Consider the following 20,548-nt stretch of genomic DNA (forward strand, 5'->3'; position numbering starts at 1 on the left):
TTAACGCCACAAGAAAGGTTCAGCGTTACATTAGCATGGTTTATTGAGCCACGCCGAGAAGATACAGTGACATTATACAACGTGAACACATCAAATGCCGACAACACCAAATCTGAAGTATAACATATTTTGGTCCGTTTTATGTTTCTTTCTTCCCTGTGGTACCTGCAGGTTCTTTTCATTCTACATGAGATCTCGTTACATTGTTATTTGTCGCCTATGCAGCGCGTAGTCGAGCAACATTGGAAAGCACTCGCTTTCACTCTCGTGCAGAGCTGGACGGCCCCACCTCACTCTCATGTCAAAGGTGAAAGAGTATTTACAACTATGATAAGAGGATGAAGAGGGACTTTCCGACACAATGAGAGTGAACTGCGTGAACGTCAGGTTAAACGTGTTCTCTTCTCTCAGAGTCTGAGGTCAGCAGATAATATGTTACCTAAAGTTAATGTGCAGCTACTGTGAATAACTGTCTGTCTGTCCTGCTAACCAGCTCAGCAGCGAAGCTCTTGTCTCTCTGTTTCTTGGTTGCTTGTCAGATTTTGACTGAACAATATTGAGTGAAACATAACTATTACATTTCAACACCAACGGACCACGGTGTTTATAAACTGCAGCTCAGAAAAGATGACCGCTTGCTTGTGAAAATGCATTCATATACACAGAGACAGTGACCCAGCAGATTGCCGCCCAGTCTTAACAGACTTCATGAGGTCTGAGTTAGTGTCTGTTCAAACCAGCACTGGATTTTTCTAGAAAAGGTTTCCATTCAGGCTTCCTTGAGTGAAAATATAGATTGGGTTTTGTAAGATAGATTTAGATGTGTAGTACTTTTACTTTTGATTACTTTTTTAGTAAGTATTTTTAAAACCAGGTACTTTTACTTGAGTAGGTTTATACTGGATGACTTTTACTATAAAATATGAAAATTGAGTACTTCTTCCACCACGTGTGGACACACCTTCAAACAGCTCATATTGAAAAAGAGAAAGAGAAACAAAACAGCCACAGCCTCCCATGCCTTAAAGACATTCTTTCTGTTTCCTGCCAGTCCTCATTCCATAGCATACAGAATGGGTGCCGTGGTCTAGAAGATCTGGGTTCCATTGTTGAACGTTTGGATGTGACACAGAGCTTACCTCTACACGTCACTCGTTGTTGTTTGTTGGAGCTTGGCACGTTATTGCTGAAGTGAGGACACTTTTTCACCTCTCGCTTATAAGGCTGGTTTCTTCAGATAGTATGCCAACACTGTCCCCCTCTTCTTCTCTTCCTGGGGTTTTGTGTTGGTCTAGCAGCGAGCAGCCTACACTCCTGAACAGTCCTCAGAATGTTGTAGTGTCTCTGTTAGCAAGTTAGTTAGCAAATTTGCAACAATTGGCAACATCTGCAACGTCCGGTTACAGTTTCTAGTGTTCTTGTCAAGACCACCCAAACAGAGACCAAGTCAAGTTCAAGACCAGAGTTTATCGAGACCGAGTCAAGAGCAAGACCAGTTCCTCAAATTACATGACATTGACATGACACGACATTTTAGGTACTTCTTAAATTGATATGAAAGATCCACATTCCCAATAAAACACCCACATACAAACACTAAGAGCTGAAATCAACGTGAGCATCGCCATCACAGGAAGGGCTGACAGTTGTTAACGGTAACAACTCATTGAAAAACTCTATACAAATAAAGCTATAATTGTTATTAGGACAAAAAGGTTTAATTTGTAACAACACATTGTATTTTTAATGGTTTATCATGTTTGTTTTTAGTGTAAAATCTTAATCTAAAAACATTACTATTACCGTTTTTTATGTTTTGTGAAACAGGTGATAGGTAAGATGTTGGGCGGGTCATTGGCCAGGTGGGCTTGAGTTGGAGGTAGACAGGGAGGGAGGAGGAGAGAGACAGAGGGAGGGAGGGAGAGAGGGAGGGAGGGAGGAGAGAAGAAGGTTATTAAAGCAGGTGCATTTCTGATGATATGGACTTGCAGCGATGGCTTTCTACCAAGTGATCTGTGTGGCAACTCTGCTGACTCTCCTGACACAAGGTAAGAACCCTCCTCACTGTGCACAGAGGATCAAGAATCTTTTAATGAAGTAACAGAAGTTGTTAAATAAATCAGTATTACATGCAAGTGCAAATCCTGCGTTCAGATTAACCTTTACAAAATTGTAGCAATAAAATGTACACAACCAAAGTGCTCAGTGGATCCTGTCACACTGAATCAAAATATACATCAATGCAATTTATGAAAATGATCAAATCTATGAGAGAAAGAGAAATAAAGTAAGAAAAGCCCAGGGTTAAAAGTCATTATGTAATCTGTTAAGATGTTTATGGAAAATGAAATGAAATGGCAAAACTACCCAAATGTATTTTTGACATGTTTTAAAACACATTAATCTGCATGTGAGCAGTAATTATAGAAATCAGATAAATCTAATGGAATAAAAATAGTTTTGCACTGAACTCATGGCTTTGTTTAGACTGATTTAAAACTTAGCCTGGATGCATAAAGTGAAATAACATACATTCATTTCCAAGGACTGCTTTACTGTATTTCTATTAGCAGATGATTATAAAAAGAAATCAGGAAGCAGCTGAGTGATATAAATGCTATTTTTCCTGTCAGTCACTATTTGCATTCATTCTTTGAGACATGAATTAGGACCTTTCCTTTTTGCATGTATCTTTGTGATAAAGTTGTACAGTCAATAAAGACTTCGATACACTCTAATTGGGGATGTTAGCTTCCCTGTGAAGCAGCTGTGAGATGTACTCTATTAAAGGTGCTGAAGTTCACATTTGTGTGGATTTGTGGTGAGATTTTTGTCTGACTACAAGTATTTTCAGTTTCGATTTGCCATCTCTGATGAAGAGAATTGCGCTTCTGTCATCCAGTAAACAGTCCCAAAAAGGGTCTAAAGGGGATTCTACCTATCAGCAGAGCAAAAACACAGGCTAATGCACAGCAGAGGACAGGGCAGGAAGATTTTGTTAAAATATAATGCCTTTATTCTCATTAGATTTTGATTTTATTTATATTATATATCTATTATATTTATATATTACACCTTTTGTCTATAAATATTACTAAGATATTCTGCAAAAAGAAAACAGATATGTGGGAGAGATTTTGGAACGTTTTAGACAAGAGGAGAAAAACTTCTGAAACACAGGAGCTATTAAAGTCCAGGGGATAACTGAATTAAAATGAATTGATTAATCATTGGTGCCACATGCACATTTAAAAAGGTTACTTCAGTCATGCCTACATGTTTGCTGACTCAGCAGGGATGAAATTAAATGAGAAAAGTTGATCTACAGGAGAAACATATCTGACCGCAGTTCAAATGCCTGAGAGCCTTACTGCATTTTATAACACTATATGTTTTATATTTTGAATTGTCGTCTGTCACTGGATATTTAATAAATAAAATTTAACTCAATGACTTATAGGAGGAAAAAAAACTAAAATTTTCTGGCCTGGTCTAAGCCCCCAATATTTCAAGAGCCTGACAAAGCCCCTGGCTTAGATGCATTTTTACCATGAAATTGTTGCAGCTTCTAACCTAACTAACCCACTCCAGTCATGGGCCCCTGTACAGTGGGAGTACTGCAGCACTATCTGCACTGTATATATCTACACCCCCATTTCCAGGACATTTATTGAAATGAATGGACAGAATGTTGAAAATGTCCTTATTTTCACAATTTCTTCAGGCTTTTTCAACTGTTATCTAGTCATCTGTGAAGGTTCTCAGTCATCCAGGTCATAGTTATCCAACGAAGGTTGAGGTCAAGGGCAACTGGACTTGGTAGAAGATACTAGAAAGACCTCAGAAACTGTATTTAATTGAGAACTCAGGACACTCAAGACAATATTTCAAAATAAAGGCCCTGTAGAGTAACTTTATCTTAACAGAGAACTAGGGATGGACCTTATTTTTCAAAACAGAAACACCCGACAGTCCCCAGACAGTAATGACCAAATGGTCACTGTATGTTGGAGGGCCTAGTTTTAAAAAAATAAGACCCCGACCATACAGTATAAGGAAAAACACGTCTATTCATACTGTTCGTGTCCCTGCAAGCTCTGCGGGATGCTTAAAATGAGCTAATGAGTCAGTGTGGCATTTATACATTTATAACACACACGTCTTATTAATGTAGGCGACATCGGCTCAGTCTAAAGGGACTTTTCTTGTGAACCTGAGGGTCAACAATTGAAGTGCAGCACGGACCATTGCATAAAGTGCCCATGAGCAAGGCACTGAACTCCTAGCTGCTTCCTGGGTGCTGCACAATGGCTGCCCACTGCTCCTTATTAGGATGGGTTAAATGCAGAAGACAAGTTTTGCATGTGTTGCACTGTTTATAAATGTATCTGAAAATAAAAGTTGATTATATCAATATTATCTACTTTCAACTGCAAACTCCAGTCAAACCTTAAAATACTCCACATTTGTCATGCAGTAAAGGTAGTATTCTGATTCAGAATTCTGAATAAACCGTTAGCAATATGAGGTTTATACAAATTCAAAATCAAATTTGGATTATTTAGAAAATTCCCTGGGTTTTCAAGTCTTCATAGTCCTTCATACGTCTTCATGCAAATTAAAGCCAGCAATGCAGTTTAGTGTCAGTTTTTCAACAATCCTTAAAATATTCCACATCTTTCATACATTTGTATTATTTGTATGTATTTATCAAGCCAGAAATCTAGTATAGCGCCAGCTAACTAGTCAAGTTGAATTGTGCTTGAATTGAAAATTAAATGCGCTGAATTTATTTAACACAGACCTATAATTCTGCATATAATTCTTCTACCACCTTAAAAATTAACTTTCTTATTCTTTTCAGTCTGTCCTTGTAGTAAGAGTCTTGTGTAAGCATGCAATTAAAGTAATATTTGATTATTTAACTTAAGCCAATTATGTGAACTATAGCTAAGACATATCAGTAAATATAAATACACAATAACTGTATCATAAATATTTTTTTGTTTTATGTTTTCAGAGTCTCACTCACAACTAAGTGGTAAGTCAAAGTTTCTACGCACACTTTTTTACTTCCTGCCTGTCATTGGGACATTTTAAACATGATTTTGGGACGTAAACATGTTGTTAATAGATTCTTTTCTTTCTTTTATCTAATTATTTCCCCACTTTGTCCACTTTGTCTCTCTCCTCAGTCTGTGGTCAGCCTACACTCAACACCAAGATTGTTGGAGGACAGGTGGCCACTCCAGGCAGCTGGCCCTGGCAGGCCAGTCTGCGAACCGCTGGGTCCCACTTCTGTGGAGGAACCCTCATTAACAATCAATGGGTGCTGACTGCTGCTCATTGCTGCGCAAGGTAAGCAGAGAGGGTAGGGCGGCGACAAATAAACAACATGCCATGCAGTGACGTAAACAGGCAGTGATTCCTAAATTGGGGGAAGGATTCTCTCCAGGCGGTTGCAAGATAAATCTAGAGGTCTTGAGAGGACTGAGAGGACAGATAAAAAATATTATTCTGCTACTGAAATTATCACTGTTACTTTTTAAAGAAATAAATATGTAACGTTACATTGCGATGCAGAGCTGCAGTGAAAAGACAGAGAAGACAGATGCATGCTGTGTTTAAGCGCAGTGAGTGGGTAAGGGGAGAGTCATTGATTTAAATGGCGTCACTTTCAAGAGTGTCACTGAGGGAAACCCTGTAGCTGTGACTTTGGGCATGTTCACAGGTGTAACAGACTGCTTGTCATCATAGATCATCAGATTTTGATGTTAATTGCACCTTCAGTAATATCGGCTGCTTTCTCACACACAGCTCCGCTGCTCACCGGAGTGTTAGTGATAGGCTATTTTTTGCCACGTGTAACCAATCAGAAGATGTTTGTTGTTACCTAGCTGAAAAGTTATAGTGGGATACAAAATACAAACTGGGATCCAGAGAATGTCTAGTACACTAGAGCATATACATTTTTTAAACTTTTTATTATGTGTTTATTTCGAATATATGTAAAATGAAACATCCAACAAGAAAATGCAAACAAATAAACACATCAAAGTGATTAAATAACACAATAATAAATGAATTAATAATAGTCACAGCCAAAGACTTTTTAAACTCTTGTCAATTCCATTACATATTCTAAAAGGAGTGGGGAACCATACCCAAAAGCAATTCAAAATGTAGATCACTTATAAAACCAAGGAAAAAAATAAAACCAAGGAAAGAAAGAATTTCAGCAACTCATAAAAAAATTTATGTACACAACAAAACTGAAAATAATTACTAGCCCCAGAAACACTTGTTGATTATTCACCGCTTGTTCATCCCTGTAACCCTTGAAAACCATATCTTTATACCTGATTTTAAACTGATTTGTGTTTGGCCTTAGTTCCTCAGTGAGACTGTTCCATACCTTTACATTAAAGCTTTACAAAGAAGTGTTGCACCATAGAATAAGATTGTACTATTACTTGAGCTAAAGTTAACAGGAATGTTTGTTTTAATAATGTAATTTAATAAAACTATAACTTAAGTTACTTAAAAGATCCTGCTACTGAAACAAATAACTGTAAGTTATTCAGCATACTGAAACATTACATTATATACTAAACAAGACATTTTGAAACCTTGAACATCGCCTTTGTCTCTTTTACAGTGTTGGGAAAGCTACTTGGAAAATGTAGTGAGCCAAGCTTCTAGCTACTCTATGTTGAAAGAAGCTAAAAGAAGAAATGTAGCAAGCTAAGCTACAGCAACGTGGCAAAAGGAGCGTAGTTACGTCTAAGCTACTTTTAATTTTTTTTATATTTTATAGTCATATCAAGCTCGGGTCCTCACCATAACCAGCTACCTGCTTATGGCGTTCCATGTATGCACTTCCTGCTTACATCTTACACCCTGCTGTTATGTGCTGTACTGTCTCAGGGGCATCCTTGCACAGTCTGCACCTGGGGTCCTGCTTGGTGTGGAAGACCCCAGCCTGATCTTGTACTGAGTGCCTGTTCTTGTGCCGCCATGATTAGTGCTTCTGTGCTGTCTTTTAGTCCAGCCTTTTCCAACCACTGGTAGGATTTCTTGGTATCAGCCACTTCTTCTATTTGTCTGTGGTACATGCTGTGCAGCGGCTTGTCTCTGCATGAAGGTTCTTCATCTTCCTTGTCCTCACCCTCGGGTTTCTGCTGCCTGAGGTATTCATGAAGCCCTTGATCTTTGGGGGCCATCTTCCTGATGTACTCCTGGATCTTTGTCGTTTTATCCTGGAAAGTGTTCTGGACACTCACTAGCCCTCGGCGTCCCTCGCTACGCTTGGTGTACAGTCTCAGGGTGCTGGATTTGGGGTGAAACCCTCCATGCATTGTGAGGAGCCTTCTTGTCTTGATGTCAGCGGCCTCTATCTCCTCTTTTGGCCAGTTTATTATACCAGCGGGGTATTTGATGACTGGTAGGGTGTATGTGTTGATGGCTCGGATCTTGTTCTTCCCATTCAGCTGACTTTTCAGGACCTGCCTTACTCTCTGTAGGTATTTGGCTGTGGCGGACTTCCTTGCTGCCACCTCATGGTTCCCGTTAGCCTGCGGTACCCCAAGGTATTTGTAGCTTTCCTGAACATCTACAATGTGTCAGCCCTGGGTGGATCTGATCTTGTGTTATTACCCTGCCACTGAGAGTACACTTTGGATGGTTCGGTGGAGAACATCCGGTTTATTCTCCCTTGTATCTCTTTAGGCGGGTAGCCAGAGCGGTAAGTCTTTGTTTGGCAGTCTCCAGAGCCTCAGGTATCGACAGCTTGTTGTATTTCTTAGGTAGCCCCTTCCTGTCTGCTGTGGTGAACATCAGCTCATTGGTCTCGGTTATGGCTTTAGTAGGGATAGTATGTAGTGCTGCATTAATTCTAGCAGACTTTCAGAGGGTACTTTGTCACTTAGCCTTGGCAATCTTGGTCGCTGTACTTGGGTTCCAGCTTGGTTATGATCTTCAATCGTAGGTCTGTCGCCCTTATGTTGAGTGATTCTGTACCGTAAGGGCTTGTTATTATTACTGGGGCTTGGGACCCAATCTCTTAGTGTGGGGATGATGATGATAACATCTCCCCGCTGACCTGTCGTCCTGGCGAGCTCTTGCCGTAGCATTTATTGTACTTCATCAATCTGTAATTGTGATGGCAGTTGCCGTTTGCGAATGTTAGAACACTGAGCTAGAAGTTGTTTCCCTGTCAGTTTTGATGATGGGTTTCGAAGCATCCATATATCCCATAGTCTCTGCATATTACCTCTCTTGTATAGTAGTATTGCATCAGATCCAGTTTATATGTGAATTTGTGCTCATTACGTGCAACGTAAACATCCTAAACATTATTAGCAATGGGTGAGAAAGAGAGAGAGACAGAGATAAAGAGAGAGAGAGAGATCTATCATCTCATGGAAACAAGTTTCTGCCACTACATATCAAAGTTTCCTCCTCACTAGAGGAAGAGCTGTCCAGGCTGGACCCTGATCCTCCTAACAAGAGGTGTTACAATAACTAAGCAAGTAAACTCAATCACGCGTGTCTTTATTCCACTGCAGCAAAGTCGCAGACATCAGCCCAAGGATCGCTACGTGATGTCACCGGGGTGTAATGTAAATATTTATTTATATAACTGTTTTTAAAAAATGGGCCAACAATCGGCCCATAAATCATGGACAGCAGCCCATGGAATTTTCTATACTGACATTGGGCTGGCCCAATAACATCTCTTACTACAGAGGAGGAGGCCGCCAAATGCGCGAAAGTAACTGATATGTTTGCTACCGGGGCTGTAGTAGCTTCACCATCAGCTGCAGTACCCTGCGTAGGAGTAAAAGAGCTGTAGTGGCCACTTCCAGGCAGAGGAGGAGGCCTGTGTTAGCGAAACAGAAGGACAAAGTGACCGTGATGGGCCGAGTGAGAGAGTGAGCAGGAGGAGAGTGGAGGTGAAGCGATAAGCATGTAGTATTGTCGTGTAAAAAATTCAAGACTTGGGCAAGATTAGAAAGCTTGAACCTTTACCAACATTTTTCTAATCAACAAAAACAGACACCAATTAGAACACAAAAGTTCCACCGGAGTGTGTCAGAGATCGGTGCAAAATAGAGCCCCATTCTGTTACCAAAACAGAGACCCAAGTCGACATGAAAACCATGTAACGACTGACTTTCACCTCCTTTTGGACCTCCTTTTATAGCTCTGTTTCTCGGCTTCACATCATCTCTTGGCTCTCTTTCCTGCTGCACCTGAATCTGGGAAAGTCCCTGACTGCCTGCTCCTCCTCTCTGTGTACTTTGCATGCCCTCCGCTGATCATAACATTTCATCCATAACCTGACATTTGTGGAATAAACTGGTGTTGTTTGTGTTCTGTGCTAGAAACAGGACATTCTTACTGTGATGGACTATATTGATGTATGTTTTGTAATACAACTTTCACAAAATCTGCCTCTGCATTTTCCTTTGCAGGTGCTTTTGATGCTGTCTTGCACACATGCTACTGCTGAGCCTGGGCAGTTTGATACAAAAAGGAGCACATACACTCAGAACTATAGACTTTTAACACTGTGATCCTAACTTTATACTATAAAATAACACTTTAAATTATGAAAATGTAGACCACCATCGCTCTAGTAATTAATCATAACAATTTAGGCTGTAATGCTCTAAAATAATTCACAACAGTATCTCAGCCTGTAGGGAGGGGGCAAGGAGGGAGGGTCGTTCACACTGGGGATGCTGGGGACATGTAGCCACCACTTTTTGAAAGCATTTGTTAAGCAAAAAATTATAATAAGCTACTGATTACTGCATTAATTGTTCTTATATTTTTACATTGTGAATTGTCACCTGAATTTTGTGCTTCTCTTTATAAAAAAGACATTTTCACCACAAATTGATGCAGAAAATGTCTCCAGAATGCAGGGAAGTAAGTATTTAATGCTCAAAATCAGATATTGCAGATGTTTTTTGGTTAAGAGATGTTCATCCTTAGTTTTCTGTTCGTCTTCAAACCAACAGGTGCAAAGAACGTGGACTACATGTTCAGACTGAAGTATTAATTCATAATTAAAGGGAACAATTTATGTGATTAGGACTTGAGATTGGAAAAAAAAAGCATATTGAGCACAGGAATGACTAAGATGAAGGAATTATTTATAATATTAGAATATTAGAAATGAAATCTCCCTGTTGCAACATCTATCAATTTCCATACAAACTAGATGTGGTCATAATATGGACTTAGTGTTTACTAAAGTGCTCTTGACTACAGTTCTGTTTTTCATGTCTTTGCACTGTTTTGTTTCTCTTCTGATTACCTCAGATCAGGCGTAAGCACGAGCACTCTGGTTGTGTCTCTGGGTCTCCAGAGTCTACAGGGAATAAACCCCAATCAAGTGTCTCGCACAGTATCACAGATCATCGTTCATCCCAACTTTAACTCTGGAACTTTGGAAAACAACATCTGCCTCCTGAAGCTCTCCTCACCCGTGACTTTCACCACCTACATTCAGCCCGTCTGTCTGGCAGCCACAGGCAGCACCTTCTACAAGGGGACTGTCTCCTGGGCCACCGGCTGGGGCAATGTTGGATCTGGAGGTGGGTCAGAAAGGACCTGGATTACATTTATTTTCAGAGACAAACTAATTACAATGGTGGCAATAACTTTCTCAGGATTCATCGAGTGATAAGCAGGTTTGAGCCCAAACGCACAACAGTGGAGAGCTGACATCAGTTTGCAAGGTTTATTAGCAAAAAGCAGAATAATGTGACTTCAACATACTGCAATGACTGAACAGGGACTGAAAACCATTTATACAAGAGCAAACAAGCGTTGTGGGACACAACCAGGGGACACACATCAGGTACTCAGGATAGGGAAGACTCTCTCAAACACACACACACACAGAGGCAGGGAGATACAGATGTGATACAGATCAGTGGCCTGTACTGCGAGGCGAGCTAAGGTGAACAGGCTTTTAAAATGGTTTTGCTCACAGTTTTATGACGGATGTCAGATGATATTCAGGCCTTTTCTTGTAGATTTGTGATTATTTTTCCCCCCATAAATTTAACAAAATATTCTTTTGGAATTTTTTCTCTGATTATTACCCCTCTCTCCTTGCTCCATTTTTTTTGTTTAACGGACCTAATATGCAGTTGCACCTTTCATCTTAAATCATTACACATAAAAGAAGAGTTTATCAAGCCTGACTTTGCTTGATAACCCTGAATTAAATCTGAGTAGGTTGAACTCTACAATGGGTAGCACAGGCCTCAGTTGTCACAAAGTTACTCCTTTAGCTACCCGGAAAAGCCAGTTATCTTGCTTTATTCTACAGTCCACTGGTAGAGAAATTAAACAAGATGGAAAAATTGAAAGTAAAATCGTGATCAAATCGTGACATGAATGCACTTATTAAGAATTGTTTACATCCATGCTTTGTTAGAGTGCATACAGTATAACACCAGTATGATTCATTAAAATACAATATCTTTGTTTCATTGACTTAGAAAGATGAAAATAAATCTTGAAGTGAAGTGATGAAGTGAAATATCCTTTTTATAAATCTTAGATCTGTTGTTCAGTGTGAGACAGGAAATATTTGTTTTTAAAAAACATTCACATTTTGAGTTGTAGCCATGATGCATCGAATATGTGGTAATTAAAATAAAATAGAATGTAAAGTTAGTAAAGTAGAATGTAAGTTCTTCTAGGTAGCTATATGTCTGCCAGTGTAAGCATGGACATAAGAGCTTGTGATTTGGATACCTTGTGACATTAAACATTAAACATTAAAGTACACTTTTGATTATAACTAATATACATGCACAGGTGAAACTCCAATGAACATAAAAAGCCTTTTAGGGAATTGTAATTGCTGTTTTATTTATTTTTTTGCTACTTTGACCCTTTTATGATGGGAGAAACATTATATCATTAGACCTTCTTATTGCATCAGACAAAGGACTTGTAGGTCTCTGTATTTGTCTCGTTAGATCTTAGTGCTGCATTTGCACTCTACATATGTTTCCTGTAGGCAATTTCATCAGGAAACACTCCTTGCTATCAACTTTCATTGATTTGCAGATGATACTCGATCAGGCCAGATAAAACCAATCAGTTTGCTTAACTTCAAGCATGCCTTAAAGATATAAAAACCAGGATGACCTGTAATTTTCAAATGTTATACTCTTATTGTTCCGAGGCCCAAGCACCTCTGTGACGCATTATCTAAAGATATAGTTTCCCTGGATGGCATCGCCCTGGCCTCCAGCACCACTTTGATTAGGACATGTTGTTTAACTCTCACATTAAACAAACTTCAACGACAGCCTTTTTTTAACCTACGTAATATTACAAAAATCAAGAACATCCTGTCTAAAAATGATGCAGAAAAACTAGTCCATGCATTTGTTACTTCTAGGCTGGATTACTGCAATTCATTATTATCAGGCTGCTTAAAAAAAGTCCATTAAGACTCTTCAGCTGATCCAGAATGCTGCAGCACGTGTTCTGACAGGAACCAGAAAAAGAGATCACATTTCTCCTGTTTTAGCTTCTTTGCATTGGCTTCCTGTAAAATCCAGAATAGAATTTAAAATCCTTCTTCTCACATACAAAGCTCTTAATGGTCAGGCACCACTGGTACAATTATTAATAATCCTATTATTTGTATTATCATTAATATTAGTAAAATGATCAATAACATTATTTATTTCCTGTCTGCACCTCAGCCACTTTTACTGTATATGTATTTCTACATGTGGTCATTGTGTTGCATCACCCTCTCACCCTCTCTCACTCTCTTTCGCTATTCAACGCTCTCTCTGGCTCTCTGTCTCTCTCAACCCCAACTGGTCGAGACAGATGGCCACCAAACATGAGTCACAGTTCCATTCGAGGTCTCTCTACCTCCAAGAAGAGAGTCTTTTCTTGCCTCAAGTGTTAATAATAATATAAAGAGTACAATCTTGACATGCACTGTATGAAAAGTGAAATGAGATAACTTTTGTAATGAATTGCCGTTATATAAATTTAATTTGAAGTACTGGAAGTGTTTTGCAGTTTGGTGGGGGACCTGTCCTTTGGTTTAACAATGGAGTTACTCATTGTCCCTTTAATGGGCTAAGACATTGTAAAACTGCTGGCATGGTCCTTTAAGTTCAAGTAGTGAGAATGTCTGTTTGATCCACAGAGGAACACCTGGAAAACCTTGAGGTGTGCCACAGATCACTGATGTGTTTATTAAACTGCCCATTTTGTGTGAAACCATTTTAAAAGATGTGAACACTTGTTTATTAACCTGAATTTGTGTCTCTTTAGTGTCCCTTCCTTTCCCACAAAACCTAATGGAGGTGCAGCTGCCGGTTGTAGGAAACAGAGAGTGTACCTGTAACTACGGAGTGAGCTTGATCACAAACAACAAGATGTGCACTGGGTTCAGTGCTGGAGGAAAGGACATCTGTCAGGTGATCATTTTTACGCCTGTGTTTGTGTCAGATTTGACCTTCTGCAAAGATTCCTTCTCCTAAATGTTTCTCTCCTTTAAGGGGGATGGAGGAGGTCCGCTGGTGAGCAAGCAGGGCGGTCGCTGGATCCAGGCGGGAATCACTAGTTTTACCAGTAGTAAGGGCTGTGCCCAGCCTAATATCCCATCAGGCTACACCCGGGTGTCCCAGTATCAGTCCTGGATCAACAGCCAGATCACCAGCAACCAGCCAGGCTTCATCACCTTTACCTCCACTGGGACCGACGGTGACCTCAGCATAAGCTGTCCTACCACGCCACCCCCAGCAGCCCAAGGTAAGTGTCTATTGTGTCCAGAAATACCAAAACACCACTAAACACCAGGTGACAGATAAAAACCAGATAAAACATGGAAACAGACTAAAACCAGAATTAGAATAATCAAACTACAGTGGATGCCAAAACACAGAACAGGAAGAGAATAAATCTAAATATAACAGACAGGCAGAATGTGACACATACGGTCATTTCAGCCCGTCCTCACCAGAAAAATGTCTGTATAGGTTGATTGTTCAAGCAGCTTATTACGACCAATAGTAAGTATTAGTAACTTCTAGTGGTCATAAGATGTAACAAAAGAGGAAAACAGCGGACATTTCTTTTTTACTCAAGACATTTTCATGGTCATAATGAGTTCTAGAGGAATACTGAAAATAACTGCAAACTCCTTTTCTCTAAGTGGAGGATGATTTTCCAGTCTAGCTGAGAGAGGACCAGGTTAAATGTCACTTATCAAAAATCTTTGTGTTTGAATGAGTAAAGTGATAAAAGTAATCACAAAATATATCCCATGTTAATATAGCATAGACACATATTGTATTTACACATTAATTGCTGTGAGCAAGTGAGTCTCCCTCACAACTAGATGCTAACTTTTTGACTTCTTGTCCATCTGTCATTTGGACGTTTTAAACATGTTGTTGATTAAAATAGTTTTGTTATTGATAGTATTTGCTGTAAACCCTGTATTGCTCACTCTGTGTCTTTATTGTCTCTCTCCTCAGTTTGTGGTCAGCCAACACTCAACACCAAGATTGTTGGAGGACAGGTGGCCTCTGCAGGCAGCTGGCCCTGGCAGGCCAGTCTGCAAACCTCTACAGGGTTCCACTTCTGTGGAGGAACCCTCATCAACAATGACTGGGTGCTGACTGCTGCTCACTGCTGTGCAAGGTAAGCAGTGAGGGTAGGGTCTGTGACAACAAACAACATGCCATGCAGTCCGGTAAACAGCCTGTCTAAGGCAGTGGTTCCCAACATGGGGTTGAGACCTTTGCTCGAATTTAAATGATTTTATCATTCATCATCATTCAAGGTGAAAATCTACGTTGTTTCAACCTTTGATGACGGGTAGCAAGCAGATAATGCTTAATTTATGAGAGGTCCACAGCCAACAAGGTTGGGAAGAACTGCTCCAAGAGGCAGGGGTGAAAATAAAAAGAGACACTTAAACAAGAGTTTAGGCTGCATTTTAGGCCTTTTGTAGCTCTAGAGCTAACCAGAAGGGGGCAGAGCGATATTCAGATTAAACCAGCTTATTTTCATATAACAAATTTTAAAACATGTTAAAAACCCTGTGATTTACTGTAATTTTGCTAGATATCATTTGAATATCGTTTGAACCCAGAAGCAGACAGATGCAGGATGGAAGTTTAAGGTGATTTATTATTGCCTGAGGTAAGACACACAGGCAATAACCAGCAGATAGTTGGTAAAGCTCGAACAGTTTCAGGTTGGGCTGGAGTGTCAAAGACATACAGTTGATTACTTTGACGAACCAGCAGAGAATGGACGCTGAGCTGCGATCCTTAAGTATTGTAATCTTAGGTGATCATAGGTGTCATTTACACTGAGGACGCAGATTACCCAACACTTTCTGTAAGCATTTGTTAAAAGTGTTCTGAAAATTACCTTGCAACAAGAAATGTTAAGTAACAAATGAAAATGCTTTGAGAAAGGTTTATTAGCGCAATAACAAAACATTCAATGCAATATAAATAAAGAGGAAAGAAATGTGCATCTTTCAAAAGAAAAAAAACCCTGATTTCTAATCTCAGTAAACACTGTCCTTACCAGGTTGTGATCTCTTTAGACAGTTTCAAGTCCTTCTCAATACAGCATGATGTTCATTTAGTAAATTTGTGTTCATATTTAGAGTAAAATAGCCAATTAATCAGGTTATGTTTTAGGGTGGGACTACCTTATGGGTATTCAACACCATCAGTTTTCAGCATGATAAAATGCTTCATTCTCAGGTTTGTATAAATTAGGGAACAGCTTCTCTAATTAGGACTTGAGGTCATGAAAAAGTAAATTGAGCGCATGAACGACTAAGTTGTGGGAATGATATCTCCCTGTTGCAACATCTATCAGGCTCCATACAAACTAGACCAGACATGGTCTTAAAGTCGACTTCATTTCCGCTAAAGAGATCTGGACTACAGTTCTGTTTTAAATGACTTTGCACTGTTTTGTTTCTCTTCTGATTACAGCACAGGCATAACCACGAGCACTCTGACTGTGGTTCTGGGTCTCCAGACTCTACAGGGATCAAACCCCAATAAAGCGTCTCGGACAGTATCACAGATCATCATTCATCCCAACTATAACCCCGTAAATTTGGATAACGACATCTGCCTCCTGAAGCTCTCCTCACCGGTGGCTTTCACTTCCTACATCCAGCCCGTCTGCCTGGCAGCTCCAGGCAGCACCTACTACAAGGGGACTCTCACCTGGGCCACCGGCTGGGGCAATGTTGGAACTGGAGGTGGGTCAGAAAGCACCTGGATTACATTTATTTTTAGGGACAGTATAACTATAATGGTTTCAACAACTGTGTTTTCTCAGTGGAGGACAGCTCTCCATGTGTCAACAGGCAGGTAGGAAGGGGTACGAGCACATTCACTGACAGCAACACTCAGCACAGAGTGAGTCAAGGAGAAGTGGGAGACGTCCCGCAGATAGAACCAAATAAAAGAACAAGGGGAAGACAAAGAAGCGACAGTGTCTTCAACTGTCATTCCTCTGTGCAGCGCCATAGAGTTTGAGATTCCTCTGGTTGAGTGCACTCTGATGCCCTCTGGAGCTTCCACCTCAGAAGACAGATACCCCTAAAGCTTCAAACAGCCAGCGAGACGGGCGCTGAGCAGACAGGTGAAGCCCCAAAGATTGTTCGCTGTAAAGAACAAACAGGCGCTGGGAACGGCGTAAAACAGCCGTGCACGTAACAAGACAGAGAAGATTATAAAAAAAACATGCAAAGTAATAACCCTCGATCTGAAAGAGTTGGCTGTTAAAGCTGGATTAGAGCGCAAAACGGCCATCGCCCTGAATTCTGAGGCATGAAGAGGCCACAGAGAAAGCAGATAGATTACCAACTTTTTTAGGTGATGTCAAAGCCAAAAGCAAGGCAGCATTTAAGAATGAAATTAGACTTTTGAATGATCTGATTATGTCATTTTGCTCAGATATAGTGACATTTGTGTGGAAATAGAATATAAATGTAAAGCAAATAAATAAAATAAGTAAATAACTAACTAATGAATTAAAGAAATAAGCAATTCCCCCAAAACATCAGTAATAACAGCCTACAGTTTGTATTAGAAGCCTAATGTTTTACAGTTTAAAGGTTGGGGCGACTGGGGCTCAGGATGTAGAGCGGGTTGCCTGTTAATCGGAAGGTTGGCTGTTCAATCCCCGGCTCCATCAGGCTGTGTGTTGAAGTGTCCTTGGGCAAGATACTGAACCCCGAATTGCCTCTGGTGGCTGTTTGTGAATGTTAGTTTCTGTTTGAGCGCTTAGGCTCAATGAATGAATGTGAGTGAAAAAAGCGTTTTGAGTTATACAGAGCATTTACATTTACAAAGGTTCCACATGCCTTTCATGTGAGAGGCCTGGGATCAATTCCCCACTGTGGCCCATCCACCATTGTGTCCCTGAGCAAGACACTTAGGCTGCATTCGAAAAGTCTTTTTTGCTCAGGAAGGTTCGTCACTAAGTGAAGCGAACCGGAAGTATTTCAGTGGCAGCCATGATAAGACCTGTTCGAATTCTCTAACAGCCAAGGAAAGGTGCCTCAATGCTTCCTTTCATATCTCCTTTAGCAAAGGGTACACCGGACCATCCTACAAAAGGAAAGGAGAGAATGCCGTCCCACAGTTCCTTGCGGCGGCAACATTTAAAGCGGCGCACGTTCTCAAACTCAAAAGATAAAATCCATCAACCACATTTAGCAAGATCCTTGCAATACAGACGCACATTATGACTCACAATTACCTTCTTTCTTTTGGTTTGTTTTCTTATGACATTTTTGTAATCTAATACTGTTTCAACACCGTTTTATCTTTCGGGTTGTTGAGATAAGCCATTAAGTGTTTTCTACAATAAAAAACAATAAATCACCAACTATGACGGATAAAGGAGGTTGATCACCATGTAATTTACCATTGGCTATTAAGCCTTTTCTCTCTTATGCCATAACTTGCTAATATGCATATATCTTAAACTGTCAACAATAACTGAGACCCATGCGAGCTGTTACTAGTCGTGATCAAAGTGAGGATAATGTTGCAGCGTGCAGCCTCACGTTATGTACTGCAGCCTTCAGCAAATTAATTTTACTTCAGTCACAGATGCTGACACCCTCACCTTAATAAAGGCAAAGATCAAGCTGGATAACCTCTACAGTAGGCGTTTCCCACACTAATTTATTTGTGGCGGCCTGCCACATTATCAACGCTGATTTTCGATTGATTTTGTTACTATTTAAAATGGGTAAAATCGTATTTGATGATGCATATATTCTCATGACCTTGACCTCATGACGTTTTCCATCGAGGTCAAGGAAAGGAGGTTAGGAAAGGAGATTTTTTTGAATTTGACCGCAGCCTTAACCTCTAGTTGCTCCACAGGCGTGCGACCTCATATACCCACATATTTAGCAATTATAAGTCACTTTGGATAAAAGCGTCAGCTAAATGAATAAATGTAATGTAAATCGTTGCACTTTCCCTGAAACAATTAGCCTAATGATCATTTTCTGGGTCATTCAATAATCAATCACAATCAGAATCAATCAATACAAATGCAGATAATGAATAAATAATTAGCATTAAGTATAAGTAAGCATTGTGCCAGTACAAATAATCCTGTCCCTCTGAGCAGGACATACAGTATGATTATTCATGTGCAGGTTTTTGTTAAACAAGTAACAGCTACAGAGGGAATCATCAAGAGTTGTCCGACTCTGGCTCCTCCGGGTCAAAGAGCACCATCCAGTGGGTGCATCTGCACAGGCAACATATCCTCGGACAGAGCAGACACGAGACCTGCAGAGTCAGGGCTAACTAGCATGTTGCGGAAACAGACACGGCCCTCAAGCCCATAATCTGGCAGGCGGGGCAAAGCCCGATGACGCTCTGCCTCTCCTTCTTTTGCTCTTTAATCTTTGGTGTTTATATGTTCTTCAGAAGAAAAATCTGACCCCAATTTATAGACAGGATAGGCGTGAAAAAGGCTCTTTCAGCAGTGCTAGTGTGTGCGAGGGATAAACCACTATCACTCACAAACAACTAGCGATAGCCTTAGAGGACAAAGCCTGTATGATATATAGAACTGTCCATTGTGTGTGAAACCATTTGAAACCACATTTCACCACTTTGTTGTTTACTAAACTGAATTTGTGTCTCTTCAGTGTCCCTTCCATCCCCAGGAAACCTCATGGAGGTGCAGCTGCCGATTGTGGGGAACAGACAGTGTAGCTGTAGCTACATAGCAGGCTTAATCACAAACAACAAGATGTGCACCGGGTTCACTACTGGAGGAAAGGACATCTGTCAGGTGATCATTTTTACGCCTATGTTTGTGTCCGATTTCACATTTTGCAAAGATTCCTTCTCTAAGATGTTTCTTTCCTTAAAGGGTGATTCTGGAGGTGCACTGGTGAGCAAGCAGGGCGGTCGGTGGATCCAGGGGGGAATCGTGAGTTTTACCAGTAGTAGAGGCTGTGCCCAGCCTAATCTCCCCTCAGGCTACACCCGAGTGTCCCAGTATCAGTCCTGGATCAACAGCCAGATCACCAGCAACCAGCCAGGCTACTACACCTACACGTCCACTGGGACTGACGGTGACCTCAGCGTCACCTGTACACCACCATGAAGCACACCCTAATGTAAGTGCCAGCCCTGTCCAGACTTTGATTTTAGCTCATTTCCTGGTATTCACATCTAGATGTGTTAAACATCTCAGGACAAACCACCCTTTGTTTGAACCCACCCATTTTTCAAGTGAGGAAAATTATGTTTGACTGAATGTTTCTTGTTGCCCAGGTGTTGCCTTTTAGGTTGATTGTCCAAACATTAAATAGCTCTGCAGGACTAGGCTAAGTTTTCATCCCTAGTTCAAACCTATAAAGACTGCATTTCCTGTTAAAGCAAGCCATTGTCAAGCTGAGAAAAGAAGGAAAATCGACCAGAGCCACAGGACAAACATTGGGCATAGCAAGCACAACAATTTGGAATGTCCTGAGAAAGAAAGAAACTACTGGTGTACTGAGCAACAGACGTCCAACAGGTCGGCCAAGGAAAACAACAGTAGTTGATGACAGAAATATGGTGAGAGCTGTGAAGAAAATCCCAAAACATCAGTAAGTGACATCACCAACGACCTCCACAGTGCAGGGTGAAGGTTTTACAATCCACTGTTGGAAGAAGACTCAAAGAGCAGAAATATAGAGGCCACACCACAAGATGCAAACCACTCATCAGCAGGAAGAATCGGAAGGCCAGATTGAAATTTAGTACAGAGATGAGCTGCAAAAGTTGTGGAACACAATCTTATGGACTGATGAGACCAAGATTAATCTCTAGCAAAGTGACGGAAAGGCCAAAGTGTGGAGAAAGAAAGGAACTGCTTATGATCCGAAGCTCATCTGTGAAGCGTGGTGGAGGTGATGTCATGGCTGCTTCTGGCTCATTAATATTTATTGATGATGTAACTGAATGAATTCAGAAGT

At 40.5% G+C, this 20,548-nt stretch overlaps 1 protein-coding gene across 1 annotated transcript in view; it reads left to right on the forward strand.

Moving 5' to 3' along the window:
• Positions 1 to 20,548, forward strand: part of LOC119896550 (transmembrane protease serine 9-like) — a 134,945-nt gene that overhangs the window by 111,723 nt on the left and 2,674 nt on the right. The window contains exons 3-10 of the mRNA XM_038710021.1: positions 5,196 to 5,358; positions 10,333 to 10,607; positions 13,336 to 13,481; positions 13,563 to 13,815; positions 14,544 to 14,709; positions 16,029 to 16,303; positions 19,229 to 19,374; positions 19,456 to 19,705. Coding sequence (XP_038565949.1) covers positions 5,196 to 5,358; positions 10,333 to 10,607; positions 13,336 to 13,481; positions 13,563 to 13,815; positions 14,544 to 14,709; positions 16,029 to 16,303; positions 19,229 to 19,374; positions 19,456 to 19,692 — 1,661 coding nt within the window. The 3' untranslated portion in view covers positions 19,693 to 19,705. The remainder of the gene's footprint in view (positions 1 to 5,195; positions 5,359 to 10,332; positions 10,608 to 13,335; positions 13,482 to 13,562; positions 13,816 to 14,543; positions 14,710 to 16,028; positions 16,304 to 19,228; positions 19,375 to 19,455; positions 19,706 to 20,548) is intronic.

The sequence above is a fragment of the Micropterus salmoides genome, unplaced genomic scaffold, assembly GCF_014851395.1.
Source record: "Micropterus salmoides isolate LMB-PRFRI ecotype aquatic unplaced genomic scaffold, ASM1485139v1 Ms_hic_scaffold_10, whole genome shotgun sequence".
Classification (NCBI taxonomy): Eukaryota; Metazoa; Chordata; class Actinopteri; order Centrarchiformes; family Centrarchidae; genus Micropterus; species Micropterus salmoides.